The 19,690-nt window shown below is 46.2% G+C and overlaps 1 protein-coding gene across 1 annotated transcript in view; it reads right to left on the bottom strand.

Annotated features, from left to right (window-relative positions):
- Positions 1-482: 482 nt before the first annotated feature.
- The window catches only part of USH1G (USH1 protein network component sans), a 372,997-nt gene continuing 353,789 nt past the window's right edge, over positions 483-19,690 (bottom strand). Inside the window, exon 3 of the mRNA XM_069654849.1 lies at positions 483-4,828. Within this exon, the coding sequence (XP_069510950.1) occupies positions 4,825-4,828 (4 nt within the window). The 3' untranslated portion in view covers positions 483-4,824. The remainder of the gene's footprint in view (positions 4,829-19,690) is intronic.

The raw sequence follows: 19,690 nt of genomic DNA, 5'->3' as shown, positions 1-19,690 counted from the left end.
ATCTGCTGCATATCGTTTGGCATTTTGGGGATATGAAATAAGGACCTGGATTAGAACATGAAAACATGTAGGTTATCTCGGTTCTAGAGTACAACATACGTCTGAGCAGAGTTGGTCGAGGCGCATCCTAAACATCCAAGGGTGCCACTCTGCCACCATTACAGGCAGGTTACCAAAAGGTATTGTGGTGGATTTCCAAGCACATGCCTTCCATTGCACAGTGCACCAGACTTACCTTCCACACCCCACACAGTACCTCATAAAAAGGTCCAGTGAGGGCTCTCCCCCTTGCTCCTTATAGACTCCTCCACCGGTGCTGCGTGGCTTCCGAGGCGAAATCCCTGCACGTCCATGTCCAGTTGGGCACTGGCTTCACCTCTTTAAGCAACAACTAGAAACCCTCCTACAATTAAGAGAAGCATTCACAATGACAGGAGGCTCAACACACGTTTCAGACAAACAAGGACAAACACAAATTTCAGATTTAAAAAAAAACTATAATGCCAGAAACATTTCAGGAAGATGCCTTGACTATCCTCCAATCCCCACAATGACACATACAGTACGTGAATGCCTTATACAATATACTAAATAACAATCTAAGCACTATGCAACATAGAAATGTGCCCCTCTAGCTTGTGACATAAATAATTTATAAGTAGACAATATGCTTTCTGTGTATAAACATTATCCCTTCAGCTAGAGCCGCATAAAGCAGCCCTCTATGTGAAGCTTCTGGAAGAGAAGAAGGGCCTGCGTGCCACTAGTGAATTACTCAAAGGGAATGAAGACAATGTAAAGCGAGGACACCTTTGATGCTCATTGACGCGGACCGATCGAGGCCTATGGAAGATCACAGTAAACAGCCTTCTGGGGGTCACTGAGCTGTGGGCTCAATTTTCACTCTGAAAAATGGCCTTGGATTTAGCTCTAGGGGTTACTTGCTTTTCAGGAATAAGGACAGAATATCCCCTTAGATTCCTTAGGGTAAGACTCGAGCTGCATATACATTCTATCGGGGCAGATGGAGTTTACAACATGGGGGATTGAATCGCCTTAAACAATGTCTGTGTTACTTGTCTGTGGCACATGCAAATCCCATCAGCCCAACAGGAGAATCCGGAATCCGGAACTGGAATAATGAACGGCCTGCAAATCCATAAACATAATGCATGTCCAGAATCATCGAAACATGGGCTGAAGCATCTGAAACGCATACAGAAGGGGGAGCACTACCCAATTAACCCTGGTTTCTAAATGACGGAACAGATGGCGATCAGCAAAGCTGGAGAGTGATGGATGGAAGGATTTGAATCAATCATAACCACCGGCATTGCTCCGGGCAACACTGCAATCCATTGGTTTCAGCCTGCTGTGCCATTACATAAGTGTTTTCCACCTTCGATAATGTAATGTATTTGTATTTATTGAGTACTTAACAACAGGTTTTAAGCAATGGTACTAATAGAATGGTCATGACGGCTGCATATGTGGACCGATAACAGAACTATTGAGTTGGAGAGAGAAGAAAGGAGGTGTTTTTTTTTTTAAGCAAGTACGAAAAACATGAAGAGAGAAAGAGGAACGGATGTCCAAAGGCAGAGAGTCCATGTATTGGAGCCAGCAAGAAGAAGGAATGAAAGTAACAGGCAGGGTACGGGGACTTGTGTACTGAGGGGAGAAGAGTGATGGGAGGGGGCATAGAAAGTGAACAAGGAAGAAAGATCGATTGGTCCAAGACCATGAAAACCTTTGAAAACGATGCAGAGTAAGTGAAAAAGAAAACAGGAATCAAAAGGTGGTAACGGAGCCGAAAGAAGGGAAGAGGTGATAGACGAGAGTGAAGGGAGACGAAAGCGAAGACAAACAGTGGAATTATAGACCGAGCGAAGTAGAGTAACATGAGAAAAAGGAAGATCAAGAAAGAGAGCAATGCAATAATTTAGGAGAGAAAAAGGGGGCGAACACAGCGACGATGGAAGCAACGGGTGCGGGCATTAGAAGCGATATAAGAGAAGGAAAAGAGAAGAATCGAAGATGATGCCCAGATTGCAAGCAGAGGAAGAAAAAGGGAGGGCAGCAGGGAGGAAGAAATTACTGGTTGGAGAGGTTGGATGAAGGGCAAAGAAGGCGTGGAAAGGTTAAGTTGGAGAAAGCGAGAGGGTATCCATGACTGGATAGCCCTGAGACGGGAGGAAATAGAAGAATGGAGTGGATCAAAGCGAGAAGAAAAGGAAAGGAAAATGTGTGTGTCATATGCATAGAAATGACAGGAGAGATTGAATGAATATTTCAGTGTAGAGAGGGGAATAGTGTAGACAGAAAAGAGAAAAGGCCCAATGATAGAGCCATGGGGAAGGCCACAGAGTATTAGGCAAGGAGAAGGTAGACGACCCATCTACGAAACAGAATAGGAACGGTGACAAAGATATGACTCGAACCAGTGTAGAACACAGTCAGAGAGACTGCGTGAAGACAGAGAGGAGGGGGAAGATCGGCAGTATCAAAAGCAGCTTATTGGTTGAGAAGGATAAGTGTAGAGGACGGCTTATTATGGTAGGGCAGAGATAAGAGTCAGAGATATGAAAGAGCTGTCTCATGTGGTGTGAAGGTCGGACTCAGCGGAGGTTGAGAAAGGAGGATATCCGAGTGTACACAATCCTTTCAAGACATTTAGATAGGAATGGATGTAAGGAAATGGGACATAAATTAGAGTTGAGAGATGAGTCAAGGGTAGGGGTTTTTAAGATGGAAATAATAATAGCATGGTTTAAGGAGGAGGGAAAGGAGATATAGGAAAGAGGTTGAGATAGTGGCAAAGTCGAGGGCAGACAGAGGGCATTGGGGAGGAGGGGATAGGGTCACGAGATGAGGCACTTGGATTGCCCATTCTCAAGGTCTGCGAGAAGGGGAGACTTAAAGAAGGAATGTGGGGTGCAGGGGGGGGGGGAAGTTCATGGATGAGAGGGTAGGGAGAAGGATAATCGCAGAGTGGCCACACTATTAGTAAAGTAATGAGAACAGTCAAAGGAGAAGAAGATAGGGAAGGGTCAGGTGGGCGGGGGTGGAGAGAAGGTTGTACCTGCACGGCAAGCTGAAACATAGTGGTTTCATTCATCGATCATGCTTCAGTTTTGCCATGGAGGAAGATGTGTGAAATGCTCTGTAAACCTCAAAGAATGGAGATACAAGCCTAGGATGACCATGTGGATTAGATTGCCGAGACTGTGCCTAGCAACTAGCAACTCTCGAGCAGAGACTTCAGTTGTGTTACCACAGGTTCGGCCTCCTCTCTTCAGTGGATGGCTGCCCTTCCCTGGAATAGAGAGACAGGAAACTCATCCTGAGGAATCCTGTATCAGGCCCCATGTGGCTGGGGATTCCTTCCTCATCCAGTGAAGTCAATAACAGCTGGTGGTAAAAAAAATTTGTGACACAAAGCAAGTCTAGTGTTACACCTTTCCATAAGGGAGATGAGAGGAAGATTTGGAAGATCAAGTCAGCTGGCCACGTGCCATCCTGAAGGCTTCCCTTTCTCTAGTCGTAGAGCCCTTATAGGAGAGAGCTGCCATGAATACAGTGGTTTAGAAAGTTAGGGGGCCACATTTCATTGGGCCACATATGAATCATTGAAGCTGCTGGATGGCCGTCTTCTCCTTCCTGGCAGCTGCTAAGACTGCTTTCGACTGACCTACATCAGAGGAAGGACACAGAGCACAGCAGCGGAAGGCTTCTGTAAGACACACCATGTCATTAAAGTAGTCAATACTTTAGAACAACGTTGATGCTTTTTCTCCAGTCCACAGAGCATTGATGGTCACAGAACATGGCAGACATTCCGTTAACCAATGTGCAACCTTGAGTGCCAGCTGCAGCACTGTCCACAGTGTCCTCTTCTCCGGGCAGTCTGCCTTCTTTTAATTATAGACGGACAGCAGCATGTTGGTAATGGGGACCACAGGAACATCTAAATGAAGGCAGACGTTAAGAATTGGCATTGCTCGCGAGGGGTTGTCTCCAAAATCTATGGAACACCTCACTGTGCACCTATACACACATTTATGGGCCACAACCCCCCCTCTTTGCAGCTCCCACCAAGCTGAACCTTCATGGCTATTCATTTGCTATGTACATGCCGATCAATTATGTTATCAGATGGATCCTTTAAATTACACATTCCCACTGAACAACTACCAGAATTTGATATCTTGGGGGGTTTAACCACTCATTCAGGAATCTGGAGGGGTGTCATAGATCAGTTTGTGGACAGGCTAGAGAGAGGGGGTACCCCTTGTACATGGCATTGAAGGTCTAGTTAGTGGACTCAGGCTGTCAGAGTTGGAACAGTGCTCCAACTGCAAGAGGTGGCAGGTGGAAAGGTCGGCTGCTACTGTAGACATTACTTCAGAAGATCTTGTGCAGTCTCGTGTAATTCGTGATGTGATCTTGGCAGTCGTCGTGTGGCTGTGTGCGAGGCTGGATCTTTCTGAACCGATTGTTACTTTTTGCCTTTGTCACAGAAGAAGTTCCTCTTCGCTTTTCTTCTCCTTTGACCAGGCAGGGGAACATGGAGATACCCATATACACCAGACCCAAAAATGTGCTCCTCTGAGACGTTGGCTCAGGATCTCTTTGCGGGAACAGTCCTTACATGTGTATGAAGTTCCAAGCTCCTGTCCCAGGAGGTCCTCTGGGTTCCATGCCTTGGTGTGTACACACAGACTACAATGGGCATTTGAAGAGCCTGCAGCCATTAGCGGACATCAACAGCACAGAATACCCAGTGTTGTAGCTTCTGGCAACTCGGGTGCTTGGAAGCAACTGCTAGCTGAAAATGAAAGAAATGTAGGAATATATATCAGTCAAATGAAACAGAACTGAGCCCACCAACAAAAACCAGCAAGCGGGACTGTAATAATGTACATGGGTGCAGATCTCGATTAAGGACATTTAGTAACGTGCCTTTTTGAATTGCAGTTACCTCCATAGCACCCACTGCATCATTTTGCCAAAATCCTGTGGGTTGCATCTTATCCACAACTTTGCATCCAACCCTCACCCAACCCCAATGAAATACATTTGTCAAGGACTGCACATGAAACGATACAATGGGTAGCTAGAGAGGCTACTCTGCTCTCAGACTACAGTGAGTCGCACATGTTGTTGGATAAGAACCAGTCTGGTTTGAGACCTCAGGAGAAGTGCAGAAATCACACTCGTATTAAAGAGAGAATACATACCAAGAGCCCGCAACAAGCGATTCTTTGTGCAGAATCTCTTTACGCGTCGGCAGCCTAGGATTCTGTGGACTACTTTATCTGTGTGAACAGGCTGCAAACTAATATGGATAGTGTAGGCACCACCCTGTCTTGGGTAGACTCCCACTTGAGTGATCATTCTCCCTCAATCAAGTTGCTGACTTCACATTCCACAAGAATGAACCCTATTCCCCATGAATTATTTAAGAGCCACTTAAATATGATTGAAATGCACTAATCATGGTCAAGAAACAAGGTTCTTTGTTTTTATTTGGCCATTCCATTTCTTCAAATGGACAGTTATTAATCATGATTTGAGATTTCCAAATTCAACATGGTTTCAAAATGGATTTACTGATTGATAAGGATGTTTTTCGTAAACATTCCCTTCAAGAACACCACTTGTATAACGCCTAAACATGCCCTGTTAAGGATACAGACATAGAAATAATCACCCAATGATTTGAACAGGTAGCACAAAACTGTGAATCAATACACGTCTTGTTTGAACTGAACGTAATCAAAAGGTCCAGTAGCACGATCAGCGATTACCAATGCTCTCGCATTTTCACACAGTGGTTCTCCGTGCAACACAACAAGCATACAATGCTGCACCATGTTTATCAGCATTTACAACAGGGCTTGCAAGGAATTCTTTCTGGAATCGATATCGCATAGTGAGTAATGTACAGGCTGTTAGGTTAGCCATCTAGAAATGTCAAAACTGCTTTAGATACAGGGAAATAAGTACAAGCTATGGTGTTACGAGACCTTGTGAGAGACAAAATGCCCCATCATACAAACAAAAGACCATACATTTGGCAATATTATTTCAGAATATCAAACACTATTATACTTTGTGTGACTGGATGTGATGTTACATAAGTAAACTTCATCCGACAACAATTCTGCAATGTGTGCAGTATGAAAAGGCCATTGAAAGACAGAGGGCCTCATTACGACCCTGGCGGAGAGGGTATTACGCCAGCGTAATGCATGGCGTACCTCTCCGCCAGATTACGAGATTCCTTACCGCCATGGAGATTTTTCCGCCTGCTTTTTGCAGGCGGAAAAATCCATGGCGGTAAGGGACCTTGTCGTTAATTACGCCACCGTATTCTACGGTGGCGTAATTAACTCCTTCCCCACTCCCATTATACCCTATGGGGCAAGAATGGGAATGGGGAAGGGCAGAATGGGGATTGGGGATTTACCGCTCCGCCAAGGTCGGAATGGGGCGGTAAATCCGCCAACCCCCATGGCGCTATCGACGGCTTTCCGCCGTGCTTCGCGGTGCATTTAGCACCGCGAAATCCGCCTGGGTCGTAATGAGGCCCAGAGTCTTAGAACATTTGAAGTCCATGCACCCCGTGGACTCCAGATCTCCTTTTGTGGCCCACTGGAGAGAGGCACATGAACAATGTCAACTCGCGCCATTCGGATTTTGGGGAAGTTCCACCATACAATTGCCAGATAGAGGTGGGAAAGGAAGTGTTCATGAGGAAGAAAGACGCAAGAGTCATTTACTTCTTACAAGCAGCTAATTGACATATCTGCTGGACAGATAATTTTAAAAACAGAATTATGATCGAACAAACATTTAGCATCAATTGTTCTGAATCCCTGTGTATACAAACATTGAGAACCTCATTGTAGTTTGTGGGTAAACAAGACAGTTTCGTTCAGCCGAATCGGTCCATATTAAAGATAGTTGCAATGTGGGTAAAGCAATGGTTTCAGTGCAGTCAAACTAAAGGCACATGACGGAAATTGTTGTCAAGCAAAATTTACCTTCCTGAACTCAGATCCGGTTCACGACGTTAGAGTACAGTAGTTTTTGATATTCTGATGTTGATATATACCAAACCATGATATTTTATAAGTGATGAGGCATCGTTATATATGGGAATGCCTAATGTACACACAAATATGCACTTGTTGCTATAGAACTAAAGAGTTTTTGAAATTTCAAGATGGCCGATCAACTTACACATGTCACTTGCGGAAATGCCTTGCAATTAGTGCAATCACTACCGTATATGCTGATAAACATGGCAATGGTGCTTTATGTTTGTTATATTGCACAGAGAACTAATTTTGTGGCCACAAAATGATAATAGCAGTAACTTGCTCATTTGTAATCAAGCTACCGAACCTTTGTATAAACTTAAGTGTAAATCAGACTTTTATCGAATTCAGTGCTGTTCGTTTTGTGGTACCACATTTTGGGATGTTCTCAGTTTCAGAATTTTAATTACCTTAACAAAGCACACTGTTTTAAGCACGAAAGAACACTTTGTTCTTGGTGGAAGGTTTTACAAAACAGGCTTATCAATGAGAAAATCAATTCGATGTCAAGACCGGAGGCTCGGATTATGCTTTTCTGTCCTCTTTACTGCTGGAGCAGCAATTGAACAATATTATGACTGAAGCGCAAAACAGATAAAACTACAAGATCCATGATCAAAAGTCTATTCCGTAGTTTTCAACTTGAAGTTTGAACACGTGACCCTCATTCTACCAGTTTTGTTCCAGTCTGTTCCTTAAGCTCTCCTGACCAACTCCACTCCTCTTCCTCTTGCTTTCCTGCTCGAGCAGCAGATGAATACATTTGATTGTTCTATGCGCTTGCCAGAAACGTCTGATAGTGGCAGTTCCTCAGTCAGTCAGAGGAAATTGACATAAAGTGTCTTCATTTTGATTTTCCCCTTGTTACTGGTACGTAATTAGCCGAGCAGGGCTTGAGGCCACAGTTATCCGAGCAGCAGAACCGTGCCTCCCGGCAGCTCCACAGCTGTGTCGCGAAGTGGCTGTAAGGAGTCAAACGCAACAGGACTCTTCGGGTTACGGTGCAGCTTGTTCACTTCCCTTGCGCATGCTAAACACTGGCTAATAACAGTATGAATTCTCCATCTGCTGCATTCCTCTGTGTAATCCGAACTCCAGCCTCAGCGGCCGCTACACTCTAGGCGCAGACCCAAGACAACCTAGCACACTGAGCAAGAAGCTTGCTGCCTCAGTTCCTCATGATCACGGCAATCTGCACCAATAACAAGCCGCATGCAGAATAGCAGTACACTGTTACCTAAGGCCCAATTCAACTCCCAAGAAGCCATGAGCAGAAAAGAGCTGGGAGCTCTGTCCACCGAGGACTGACAGATTACAAGGGGCACACGCAGACTAGACCCAGTAATGGGACAGATGCTGCAGAATGCAGAATTGGCAGGCCTTGTACCGCTCAGTAAGAAGCGGAGCGTCGTGAGGTCTGGATTGTCATCTTGCAAGGAATAAGGGCTCACAGACCCAAGTTCCTTTGAGAACTAGAGACCACCAGTCCCAGCGGAATAGGGGGAAGAAAGAGAGCCCGCAGGGCCAGAAGTGCCCATACCTCCCAGGCTCGACGCACAGAGCCTGCATGGGTGGGAGAAGGACACAAATCACTGGATCGCTTTGAACAGGCACTGTCTGTTGACAATAAATGCGGCCTGTACTCGTCTTGAAGATCGGATGAAAAATATCATGGGGGCACTCAGCCTCCTCGAAGGGCAAGGGAGCTACAAGTTCAGGCTCACCCGAGCGAGTGACAAAGAAAAAAGCGGGGAGGAGGATGAGGAGGAGGCGGAGGACAAATTGTATCCAGAAGCCCTTATCCACTGGCGGCCAAAGTGGTGGACTATTTCAGTAAGTGCCTCAGACAAAGAAGCAAAGAGCAAGCCGAGAGCAGAATGCACCAGAACCCTCCTGCAGGGAAAAGTGACGGACACTCGAGAGATTGCCGTCCCCATGTTATACTTTCATAGGAAGCTAAAACAGACAAAGAAGGGCATCGATCTCATGCTAGGAAAAGGTCCTAGATGTTGTCGGATCACTGGCCAAGATCTACCAGATGGCAGAAGATGTCAAGGAAAAGAACACTATTGTATATCTGAATATATTGGCCAATTGGGCAGAACAAGTCATATGCATGCTAGGCAACTCCAATTGTGCCATATTTACAGAATACAGGAGATCGATCCTTGTAAATATTGACCCTAAACTCAAAGAATTGGCCACATTGGAAGCGGCAGCAGCAGTGAAAGGATTGCTATTCGGTGAAACCTTTATCAAGGACATGGCCAAATTATCCAATACTTATGCAGCGCTGGGCAAACTGCAAGAATCATTCAAAAAGGTCTTTGAGTCCAAGGTTTTTGGGCCTGCTGGCAGAAGCGAGGGCCGATCGGCCAGCCTGACATTCTCCTAAATGTATGCCTTCAATAGAGCTTCCTGAAGGGATCAAGAAGTCTGGAAGCCCAACCCCTTCGTCCCATGAGATGGATAGGCAAGGGCAGGGTTGGAGAAGCAGAAACAGAAAGCAGAATAACACCTCATGTGAGAGCGACATCAACGCTATACTGCACGTCAGATCACGCAGCGGTTTTCTGTAGTAGGGGGAAGGCTAGCGATGCACGTGCAGAGATGAGGAAAACATCCAAGGGATGTCTCGATCTTGCCGACAGCCCAAGGGTTTCAGCTAGAGTTCTATCAGAACCTGGTCTAAGCGCATCCTTTGTGCCCCATCGCGCTCTCACAGGAAGACTATTGTTCATTAGGAGAAGTGATCGCTGGCTGCACCATAAGCATGCAACCACGCCATCCGAAGAGGATGCTTACGGCTTCATATTCAACATGTTTCTGGTAAAGAGAAGGCTCCAAGGTGAGACGAGTCATCCACCTTTGAGAGCTCAATGCATCCCTGGTCTACTGGCCTTTCAAAATGGAAGGGATCCAGGATGCTGCAAATTTAGCGGGAGAGTTTTTGCATTTCTGCCTTCAGAGGAACATCGGCTTGACAGCAGAATTCCTCCTGGTACTAGCTAATCAGGTATCAGATTGGAATTCCAGGTACCTCGAAGACCCCAGGGACCAGCAGCTGGACGAGGCAGTGTGTCGCAAGCTCATGCGATGCAGAGGTCATTGCCAGACATATCGAGGCTAAACAGACAGCTCACATGCTTTAAAGCTGGAGGTCCGACACAGAAGCAGATACTTTCCTGCAGATCTGGTGGCCACGTGTAGAAAATGCATTTCCACTGTAAGTAATGATCACGAGAATGATGACGAAAGCGAGAAAACTTTGAGCAGGTTTTGTCCTAGTCACACCAGCCTTGCGAGGTTAGGCCTGGGTTCGGAATCTTCTGGAGATGTCTTACAGATGTCTCATCCTACTTCCCCAAGACCAGAGTATTCTCTGAGGTCTGTTGGGTGCCCCATATCCCTTAGTCCTGGAAGGGACCCCGATTCTCATAACATGGTCGATTTCAGGGGTGCCTGGAGTAAGCCAAGGATTTTGGGAGAAGATGAACGATTCATTGAAGAATCCTGGGCACCCGGAACTGCAAAATCTTACTGAGCAACTTGGGCCAAATGGGGTGGCAGGTGCATGGCAAGGGACTTGCATCCGGCTGGAACAGATGTGATCCACATTGTCAACTCCTTGGCCGCCCAAGGCAAAGTGTATAAGATGAGTATGATTTTCAGGTCATTGATTTCGCCAGGGCAAAATCATATCCAGGGACCATGCACCAGGGAACACCCCTTTCTATGCAGGCTACTGAAAGGGGTTAAATTATTTAATACTCCTACGCCAGAAATACACACATGTGGGACGTCAACAAGGTCCTGAAACTCTTTGAAGGATTCCCGATATTGCTGATCTGTCTGGGAAGGCCCTTTTGGACAAGTTGATATCTCTTTTACGCTTGCTGTCATGTAAGAGTATCTGATGTCAGGGCCCCAGAAGTTAGCAGGAGATCCTACTCTGTGCAAGGAGTTACATTCTATGTGAAGACCAGAGGGAAGCATTATATGCTTAAACTCCTTTAATGCTACCATCCAGCAGCCTTCAAATCTCAGAAAATAATGTTATCTACAACTTTCCAAACATTTTCTCCAAACATTTCTAACCATTGGAAATCCACAGCAAAGTATCTGGGGAAGAACACTGTCTCCCATGAGTCCTTTCGAATCTAAGTAGTTTCCACTTCAAAATCCAACCAATGAGGACCCTCCAGCTTCCCTATGTCACTTCCTGCCTGGGTCCCTTCCTCTTCTTTTTGCTGATTTCCAGCAGATTAAGTGCTACTTTGATACATGTTCAGTGTTTTATATGTGAATGTATGCCAGTATAGGTATTAACAATGTGTTTATGCTGAGTGCAGCAGCGTCAATAGTTTGCTGCGTTATTGCAGTTTATCAGCATCAGCCAGACGAGTTACATCGACGCTCTCTTTCTTTCATCATGTGGTGGATCGCCACGTTTGCTTACATAGCAGCAGGTTACTGCTGCGCTAGGCACGATAGTAAGAGGGCGTTCAGGCATCGGAGATGCAAACCGGGTCTGCAAGCAATTTCACTTGTGCTTAGATGCCGGCTCACATCTCCTTGAGTAAGATTGCCCAGACCAGCAGAGTTGCCAGAGGAGACACACTTGCATGCCCGAGTCTCCTTAACGACACAGCTCAGCATGCCGGCTTGCATATCAGGTTGTGAACCAGCCTAATATCAACAGACTTTCAGAGGAAATATTTTGAAAAAATAAAATAAAATCAATGAAAAATAACATTTAATAATAAGAAAAGTGATCCACATACTTTCTTGCATACTCTGAAAAGACCCCCGTGCATGAGCTGGGACTGAAGGCAGAACATTCTGCATACTAGTGTCATCAATTATGTGGAGACACAGGGCAGGGCTGGAGCATGGCTGAATCATGGAGTGAAGATAGCCAGGAGAAGGAAAGCCAAATGGACTGTGGAATGGCCTATGAAGCACCTGAGGAAGGCCAGGATTTCCTCAAGGAGGAAGAGGATTCAGATCTGACCCTCAATTTTAAATGGGTCTTGGGAGACTCTCTGGTACAGGCAGTCTCACAACAGGTTTAGCCCCTGCAAGATAGACTAGAGGTGCTAGAATCTCTTATCAGTAAGAAGGGCCAGTCCAGGCACGAAGGGCCAGTCCAGGTGATAAAGAGGACGATAGTCTGAGGGAAAGTCCATCCCATATGCACCCTCAAGACAGGGTGGAAAATCAAGTGAGTCAAGTGACCCGGAAGGGAAAAAGCTCTTGTACTTCCCTGGGCCAAGACAAGGGGAGCATAAAGCAGCCCGAGGAGGCAGCCAACATGTTACAGAAGCTGAAAGAGGCTTTTCTGCTAAAGTACAGAGGAGGAGCCTGAAGGCCTTACAGGAAGGCAAGCAGGGCCAGGCCAGCCAAGAGGCCTAGAATGCAGGAAGAACCAGAGGAGGAAGCATGCGATATATTCGACCTGGAGGCCATTAGACATCCTAGATCCTCTGAGTGGCCACCATCCCCCAAGGAGACAACCTATATGGGCCAGCGCCTGCGGAAGCACCTGGAAAAAGAAGCTTAATACCACATGAAAGTCAAGTGCCCCAGACCTGAGCTAACGGGTAAGGTTGCAGACACACCAGAGTTGGACCCCAGAATGCTCAGCTTTGTCACTAACGCAACCAAGGATGCCCGCAAAGGCATGGACAGAACGTGGAAGAGGAAAAGCTCTTTGGAGGTTGCGGTCCCCTAGCAAAGATTATGGAACTCGCAGAGAGATAGGTAAAGACATAGGGGGGCCTATGATGCTCGTACACTCACAAGCTGGTGTAGAGGGCAATCTGCATGTTGGGTAACCCAAACTGCACACTCATCAGAAAGGAGAAGGAGCATGCTGCTCAAGATCGACAATAAGCTGGGTGACTTAGTAACGTACGAGGTGGGGGAGACTGGCCAGTGTCTCTTATTCTGAGAGACATTTGCGAAGGAGATGAATACGTTTGTGGGAACTTTTACTGCGCTAGAAAAGCCCCAGTCATCCATTAGGATAGCTTTTATGTGACGTGTTTTTGCCAGGACCGGTCGCTACAGGGGTCGAGTGGCCGGTCAGTTTCAGGTGCAGAAACAACCTCAGGGACCCAGAGCCCAATACTGGGAGAGCCGACAGCACAACACCTTCTTCCCGTCTCGAGGGAGAGGGCCCAGAGGTCATACAGGTAGAGGATTCTACCGACACCAAGGCGCATGTACAGGTGAGAGCAATACTGCAGTGGGTGGGAGGACAAGTCAGTATATAGACAACTGATGCAAGCTATCAGGAGATGTATGGGTGGTACAGACAGTAGCGGGTTTCAGACTAGAATTTGTGGGTTTTCTGTGGCAAACTCAGCCCGCACAGCTGATGCAAACGTACCAGATACATGCACAATTATTGGAAGCGCAGCAGGAGCAGCTCAAGCTAAAAGGGGCTATAGAGATGGTTTGCCACCAGAGGGAGGAGTACTTCAGCAATATGTTCTTAGTTCAAAAGAAGGGAAAGGCGAGACCTGTGATAAATCTGAAGGGATTCGCTGGCTACTATACCAGCATTTCAAGGTGGAAGGGATACACCTCCTCCGCGACATCCAAAGAAAGGGAGACTGGCTGACAGTGCGGCCCATATGTTGCCTTTTATAACATATATTGTGTGCTCATTTTGAACCCATGCCTCTGCCCAGTGTGGCCCTTGTGTTGCCCTTTACAATATATACTGTGCGCATATGCTGACTGCATAAATTGCCCCGGCCTTCATCCACACTCCCAGTGCTGACTCTATGATTGCATACATCACCACTGGACCAATGATGCTCCAAGGTTGATCCTATGAATGCTTGCACTGCACCGCCTAAATTCGTGCTTGCTACTTAGGCCACGCTCAGGTTGTCTGCACCATTAGTGACCAGATAGGCACTCCACACCCACTACACACACATGCTCTGGCACCCTATATCAGAAGGATCACATCCACTTATAACCTACTTAGTGATCCCTTGTAAACCTCCAACGCGCAATAGCCTTGCCGCCACATTCTGCCACTACCACCTAGAGCCTCCCATAATGGCCACCTTAAGAGGCGCCACATTGACTATGGCAACGTTCCTCCCCTTACTCCACAATATCTCTCCTCAGAACGCTACCAACATGACCACTCCACTTTACCCAGAACCACTATCCCCAGTGGATTGGATAAACAAATTTGCCTGCCCACCTACACCCCTCAGACCATGCCCTACACTTCTCAGAAACATACGACTAGGCTCTCGCCTCTTTTTACCTATTATCACTACACTGAATGAGCCCCTCTACTCAAACTCAGGAATGCTAGACTCAGCCACCACACCTGCGCTAGCCACAAACCCGTTAGAACAATCACCAACCAAACCAAGAACCATATGCAGCAGGTTACGCATATCGATTCCACAGCTAACCAAATCCTCACAACACCCCACACACCGCCACCCACAAAAGTCAACCCTACCTCCATTCCCATCAAGGGCGCTCTCATCAATGCCCGCTCCCTGGTAGCCCACGCTACTGATGTTGCAGACATTATCTCAGATAACCACCTTGATTTCATCGCTATCACTGAGACGTGGCTCCACTTAGCAGCTGGTCCTACTTTAGCCTTAGCCATCCCGGATAACTACATCATCCGTGCCGACAGAAAAAATGCAATAGTAGGAGGGGTAGCAATTATTGCTAAGTCCATCCTAAACATCAGAGAAGTAACTAACACAACCTTACCCTCAGCCGAACTCCTATCCATCAAACTTCCATTATCAGACACCCAAACTATCCCCCTACACATTATATACAGACCTCCAGGTCCACTATCCACTTTTGAAGAAGACATCTTTCTCCTACTCACCACTAACACTAAACCCAAATCACAAATCATCATTATGGGTGATTTTAACCTGGGACTCAATTACCCTAATGACAATCACGCCACCTCTCTCAATGATACCATCATCCACCTAGGCCTCACTCAACACATCAACAAACCAACACATACAAAAGGAAGATCCCTAGACTGGTTGGCAGATGCCACTGTAACCTCTCACTGACAGACATCATACCTTGTGCTTGGACCGACCATCACCTTATCACCTTCTCTCTACCCAGAACTGCACCCAAAACGACACCACCTTCCAGGGCACCACAAATAATCTCCAGAAACAATCGCAACATTATTATTGAAAGCCTCAGACCACTTCCCATGCCCATTACTCAAGCCAACCTTCCCTCTGAGAACGACAACCCGTCCACCTTGGTAGATCTTTATAACAACACATTGGAACTAGCCCTCAACCAGATAGCGCCACTCAAACAATGAAACGCCAAACCCATTGCCCACACCAACAAATGGTTCTCAGCAGAGCTAAAGGCTCTCTGCAACATCAAAAGAGCTGCGGAAACCAGTTGGAGAAAAGCCCCATCGCTCTCCAGAAAAGACAAATTCGCTACAGCTGCCTTCACCTACAAATCTGCTATCTTAAACACCAAAAAAGAGATTTATAACTTGAGAATACACAACGCCAAATCTGGTACGAAAGAGTTATTCTCTATACTAAGAGAACTTGAATCACCATTGCCACCTACTGTGACTGCACTAAAGACAAGGCCTGGTGTAATAATATCCAACTTGCCCTATCCAACAAAATTGCCCTTTTTCAGGCTAAGATAGAAGCTAAAAAAGCCAACCTTACCGCAAAAGAGAACCCCAATAGCAAAATAAAACCCACCTCTCCCAATTTCCCCCTCTTTCACTTCACCCCAGTCACTGAGGAGGAAGTAGTTAAGATAATCGCTAGTCTTAAACCATCCAACTGCAAAGGTGACCTATTCCCCGCTTCTGTCATCAAAGACGGAGCCAAAGATCTAGCTCCTCTCATCACCGCACTGATCAACTCCTCTTTCAAGAATTCAGTGGTCCCTAACAACCTCATAGAAGCGTGGGTCCTCCCCCTTCTACAAAAACCCAACCGAGACCCCAACACAGAATTCAGGGCTCTGACCCAATGCTCCATCACCACAGTCCCTTTTCTACTCAAAATATTAGATAGAGTAGCCTACCTCCAAATACAACAACATTTGAAGACAATAACCTATTAGGCTTGCGACAATCCTGCTTTAGACCCAGGCATGGGACCGAAACCGCCCTCATGGATCTAAAAATCCAAATGGATGAAGCCAAAGACAAGGGCAACCTGGCCATCTTGCTCCTGTTGGATCTCTCCGCTGCCTTCGATCTGGTTGACCACCAGATCCTCACACAACACCTCGCGTCGGCTGCCGCATTCTCTCAGATTGCCACCAATTGGATTCAGTCATTTCTGTCTGACAGGTCGACTAGGGTCTTCGCCCCCTCAGTGGCTGCTGATCCCAACCCAACCCAATGCGGAGTTCCCCAAGGGTCCTGCATCTCCCCCACTCTTTACAACATCTTCACTAAGCTTCTCTTTGACCGTCTTGACAAACTGGGTGTCAGCTACACTAACTATGCAGACGCCACCCAGGTCCTCATCACACTCACTGGTTGCTATGAAGAAGATGTTGCAAAGCTTAACGAAATCTATCTAGAAATTCAAGCCTGGATGGCCACACACAGTCTCTGCCTCAATGACGATAAGACAGAACTGCTTATCGTAGGCTCCCATGCCTGCCTCAACAAATTGGTCTCTAGGTACCAATCTTTCACCATTGATGGCAACATCATAAAAGTCTCAAAAGAGGTCAAAACACTAGGTGTGTACCTAGATTCTAACCTTTCACTAAAAAAACAAATAAATGCCACCATCTCATCCACCACCTATACCAACAAACTAATCAACGCCTGCAGACCTTTTCTTTCCTCCTCCAGCTGCCTCACCTTATCTAGAGCGCTGATATTGTCCAAATTTAGATACCTGTATCACACTTTTTCTGGGTACCACCACTAAAATTCTGAACAGACTACAGATTCTTCAAAACAATGCCTTAAAATGCGCTCTTAACCTCCCGCGTAAGGCTCACATCTCCACGGCCAGCAAAGAAGTCCACTGGCTCCCAATTCGAGACAGAATCAAGTTAAGAACCGTGGTCATCACTCACAAGTGTGTCACTGTCTGCCGCACGCTACCTATCTGACAAATTCTCTAGACACAGCACCACTAGAACTCCTTACCTGCACCAACTAAAGGTTCCCAAATTCAATCTAAAAACAGCAGGAGGCTCCAGCTTCCTAGTTATTGCAGCTCAATGTTAGAATACACTCCCTCTTGCAATCAGAGCGGAAGCTTCCTTCTGGCCATTCAGAGCCATGGTGAAATCCTGGCTATCTGCCTAATCATTCTGCTACTCGTCTACACACCTTCTACTCACTCCACCAATTTCTACCATAAGCCTTAACTATTTCTTGTAACGGACCACCATGTAACCTGGTCCCTCACTATCTATGATATTTATCTCATGCCATTTACTGTATATTTTGATTGAATGTATGCACCTTTGTGCTTCGCGTAACGATAGTAACCATGTTGTCCACATGATTATGCACCCAGCTACCTGAGGGTTCGGACGCGCTCTATAAATAAACAAACTAAACTAAACTAATGAGGCTGGATCTCAAAGACTCATATCTCACTGTACCGTAACGGACAAGCATAGTCCCTTCTTATGTTTTCTGTGGAAGGGGCAGGTCTGACAGTTCAAGTGTCTGCCTTTTGTGTTAAATTCGGCTCCCTGGATGTTCACCAAGCTCATGAGGCCAGTCGCCATTGCGATTCGTGAAAGAGGCATAAGGATGATAGCGTACCTAGACGACATCCTATTTCAGGGTCAAGAAAAGTACCTGATGCTCAAGCAAGTGCAATGGGAAACTTTTCTCCTATCATCGCTAGGGTTCCTAATAAACTGGGAGAAGTCAGACCTAATCCCCAGCAGAAGAATGGAGTTTCTGGGTTTCACTGTAGATACCACCAAGGCGAAGCTGGATCTTCAAAAGGAGCTGAGAGGGGCTCTCCGGAAGCAGGTTATATCGCCTCGGAATCTGGCCAGAGTAGTGGGTCTGCTAGCATCCTCAATACAAGCGATCTTTCCAGTCCCTCTGCACTACAGGGCTCTTCAGAGGCTGAAGATCAGACACCTGCAGAAAGGGCTGCGATACCACCAGCTCATCCCCTTATATGGCGAAGCACTAGCAGAACTGGTGTGCTGGATCCACAACATGGATGCTGGAATGGGTGTGCCATTTTCAGAGACGCCTTGGACCTGGCATGATACAGAAGCACGGCCGGATTGGTGGTAACAGTGGATCCTCGAATGGACACAATGTGTGGTTTGCCGGCGTTGGGAGTTATTTTCGTGACATTCGTGTGGATTGGTTTTGTTGAACGTTCCAGTTATCTAAGGATCAGTTATCAAAAAGAAGAGGAAGTGACGCAGGCAGGACATGACATAGGGATCCTGGAAGGTCCTCATTGGCTGGACTTTGAAGCAAAAACTACTTAGATTTGAAAGGACTCATGGGAGAGAGATTTCTTTCCCAGACAGTTTCCTGTGAATTTGCAATGGATAAAACATTTTTAGAAAAGGTTTGTAAAGCATAATGCTCATCTCTGTTTCTTTAATAGAATCAAGACTCCCTGCGCTATATGCCTGGGTAATCTTCATTCTATGTCACCTAGGGTTCAAGTCGAGGGTTAGCGCGGGTGGAAGTCATCCCCCAACTTTTGTCAGAGGGTGGATGCCGTTACCCAGGGTATTTTAGAAGCGATGTGTAAAAGACACTTTGACAATTATTTTTGAAATGTTGTTTTTAAGCGTGACCTCGAACCGTAGTCGCCAGTTTGACAGGTCGGGTACTTCAGCACTACACCATATAACCTGGTGCAAAAACAACTAAAGATGAAATGTTAATTTTCAGGGCTGTACTCTTCACTGAAAACATTGACATTGATACTTGGGGTTTAAAAAATGCACACTTTTTAAAATTTTCCAACCCTATTAGAAGAAAATATCCTATCTTGGTGTTTTGTTTATGTTGATTTTAGGAAAGGCAAATTCCTATTGTCCTGTGCAATTTCTATGGCAAAGCCAATTGAATGAAATTTGCATATCTCACAATTATATACTAATTTATCGTGATGTCACATCCCATTGTGTATGTTAATGAGGCCTCCATTTTTTTTGTTAGGACTTGACCCCTGATATCAGAAGGAGGACCAAGACAGCCATAAGATTGGTAACTTCACCATCCTTCCCAGAGAAGGCCAAGCTCTGTCCGGTGAGGTGACTCATGCCTTACAAGACCTTGACGGAGTATCCTCGGCCGCAAGGGGCAATAGAGTCGAGATGCGATTGCCCACCCGGAAGCAGTACACATCTTTGATTGAGGTCTCCTCTGAGGGCACAAAGTCTAAGCCACCTGGTGCATGAGGAGTCAGTCCACACAGCGAACGAAGTTTAGCATTTACTGGTGAGGCGCAAAGTAAAATTGTAGAAGCAGAGCAGCAAAAGAAAGAGGAATGGAGTTGGGCGTGAGCCCTTGAGGAGCAGACTGGAATGAGATTGAGAGTCACGTG

Source organism: Ambystoma mexicanum, chromosome 3q (genome assembly GCF_040938575.1).
Source record: "Ambystoma mexicanum isolate Mex_15411 chromosome 3q, UKY_AmexF1_1, whole genome shotgun sequence".
In the NCBI taxonomy this organism is placed as follows: domain Eukaryota; kingdom Metazoa; phylum Chordata; class Amphibia; order Caudata; family Ambystomatidae; genus Ambystoma; species Ambystoma mexicanum.
The sequence above is the reverse complement of the archived record's forward strand: the minus strand, read 5'-3'. Positions and strand labels throughout refer to the sequence as shown.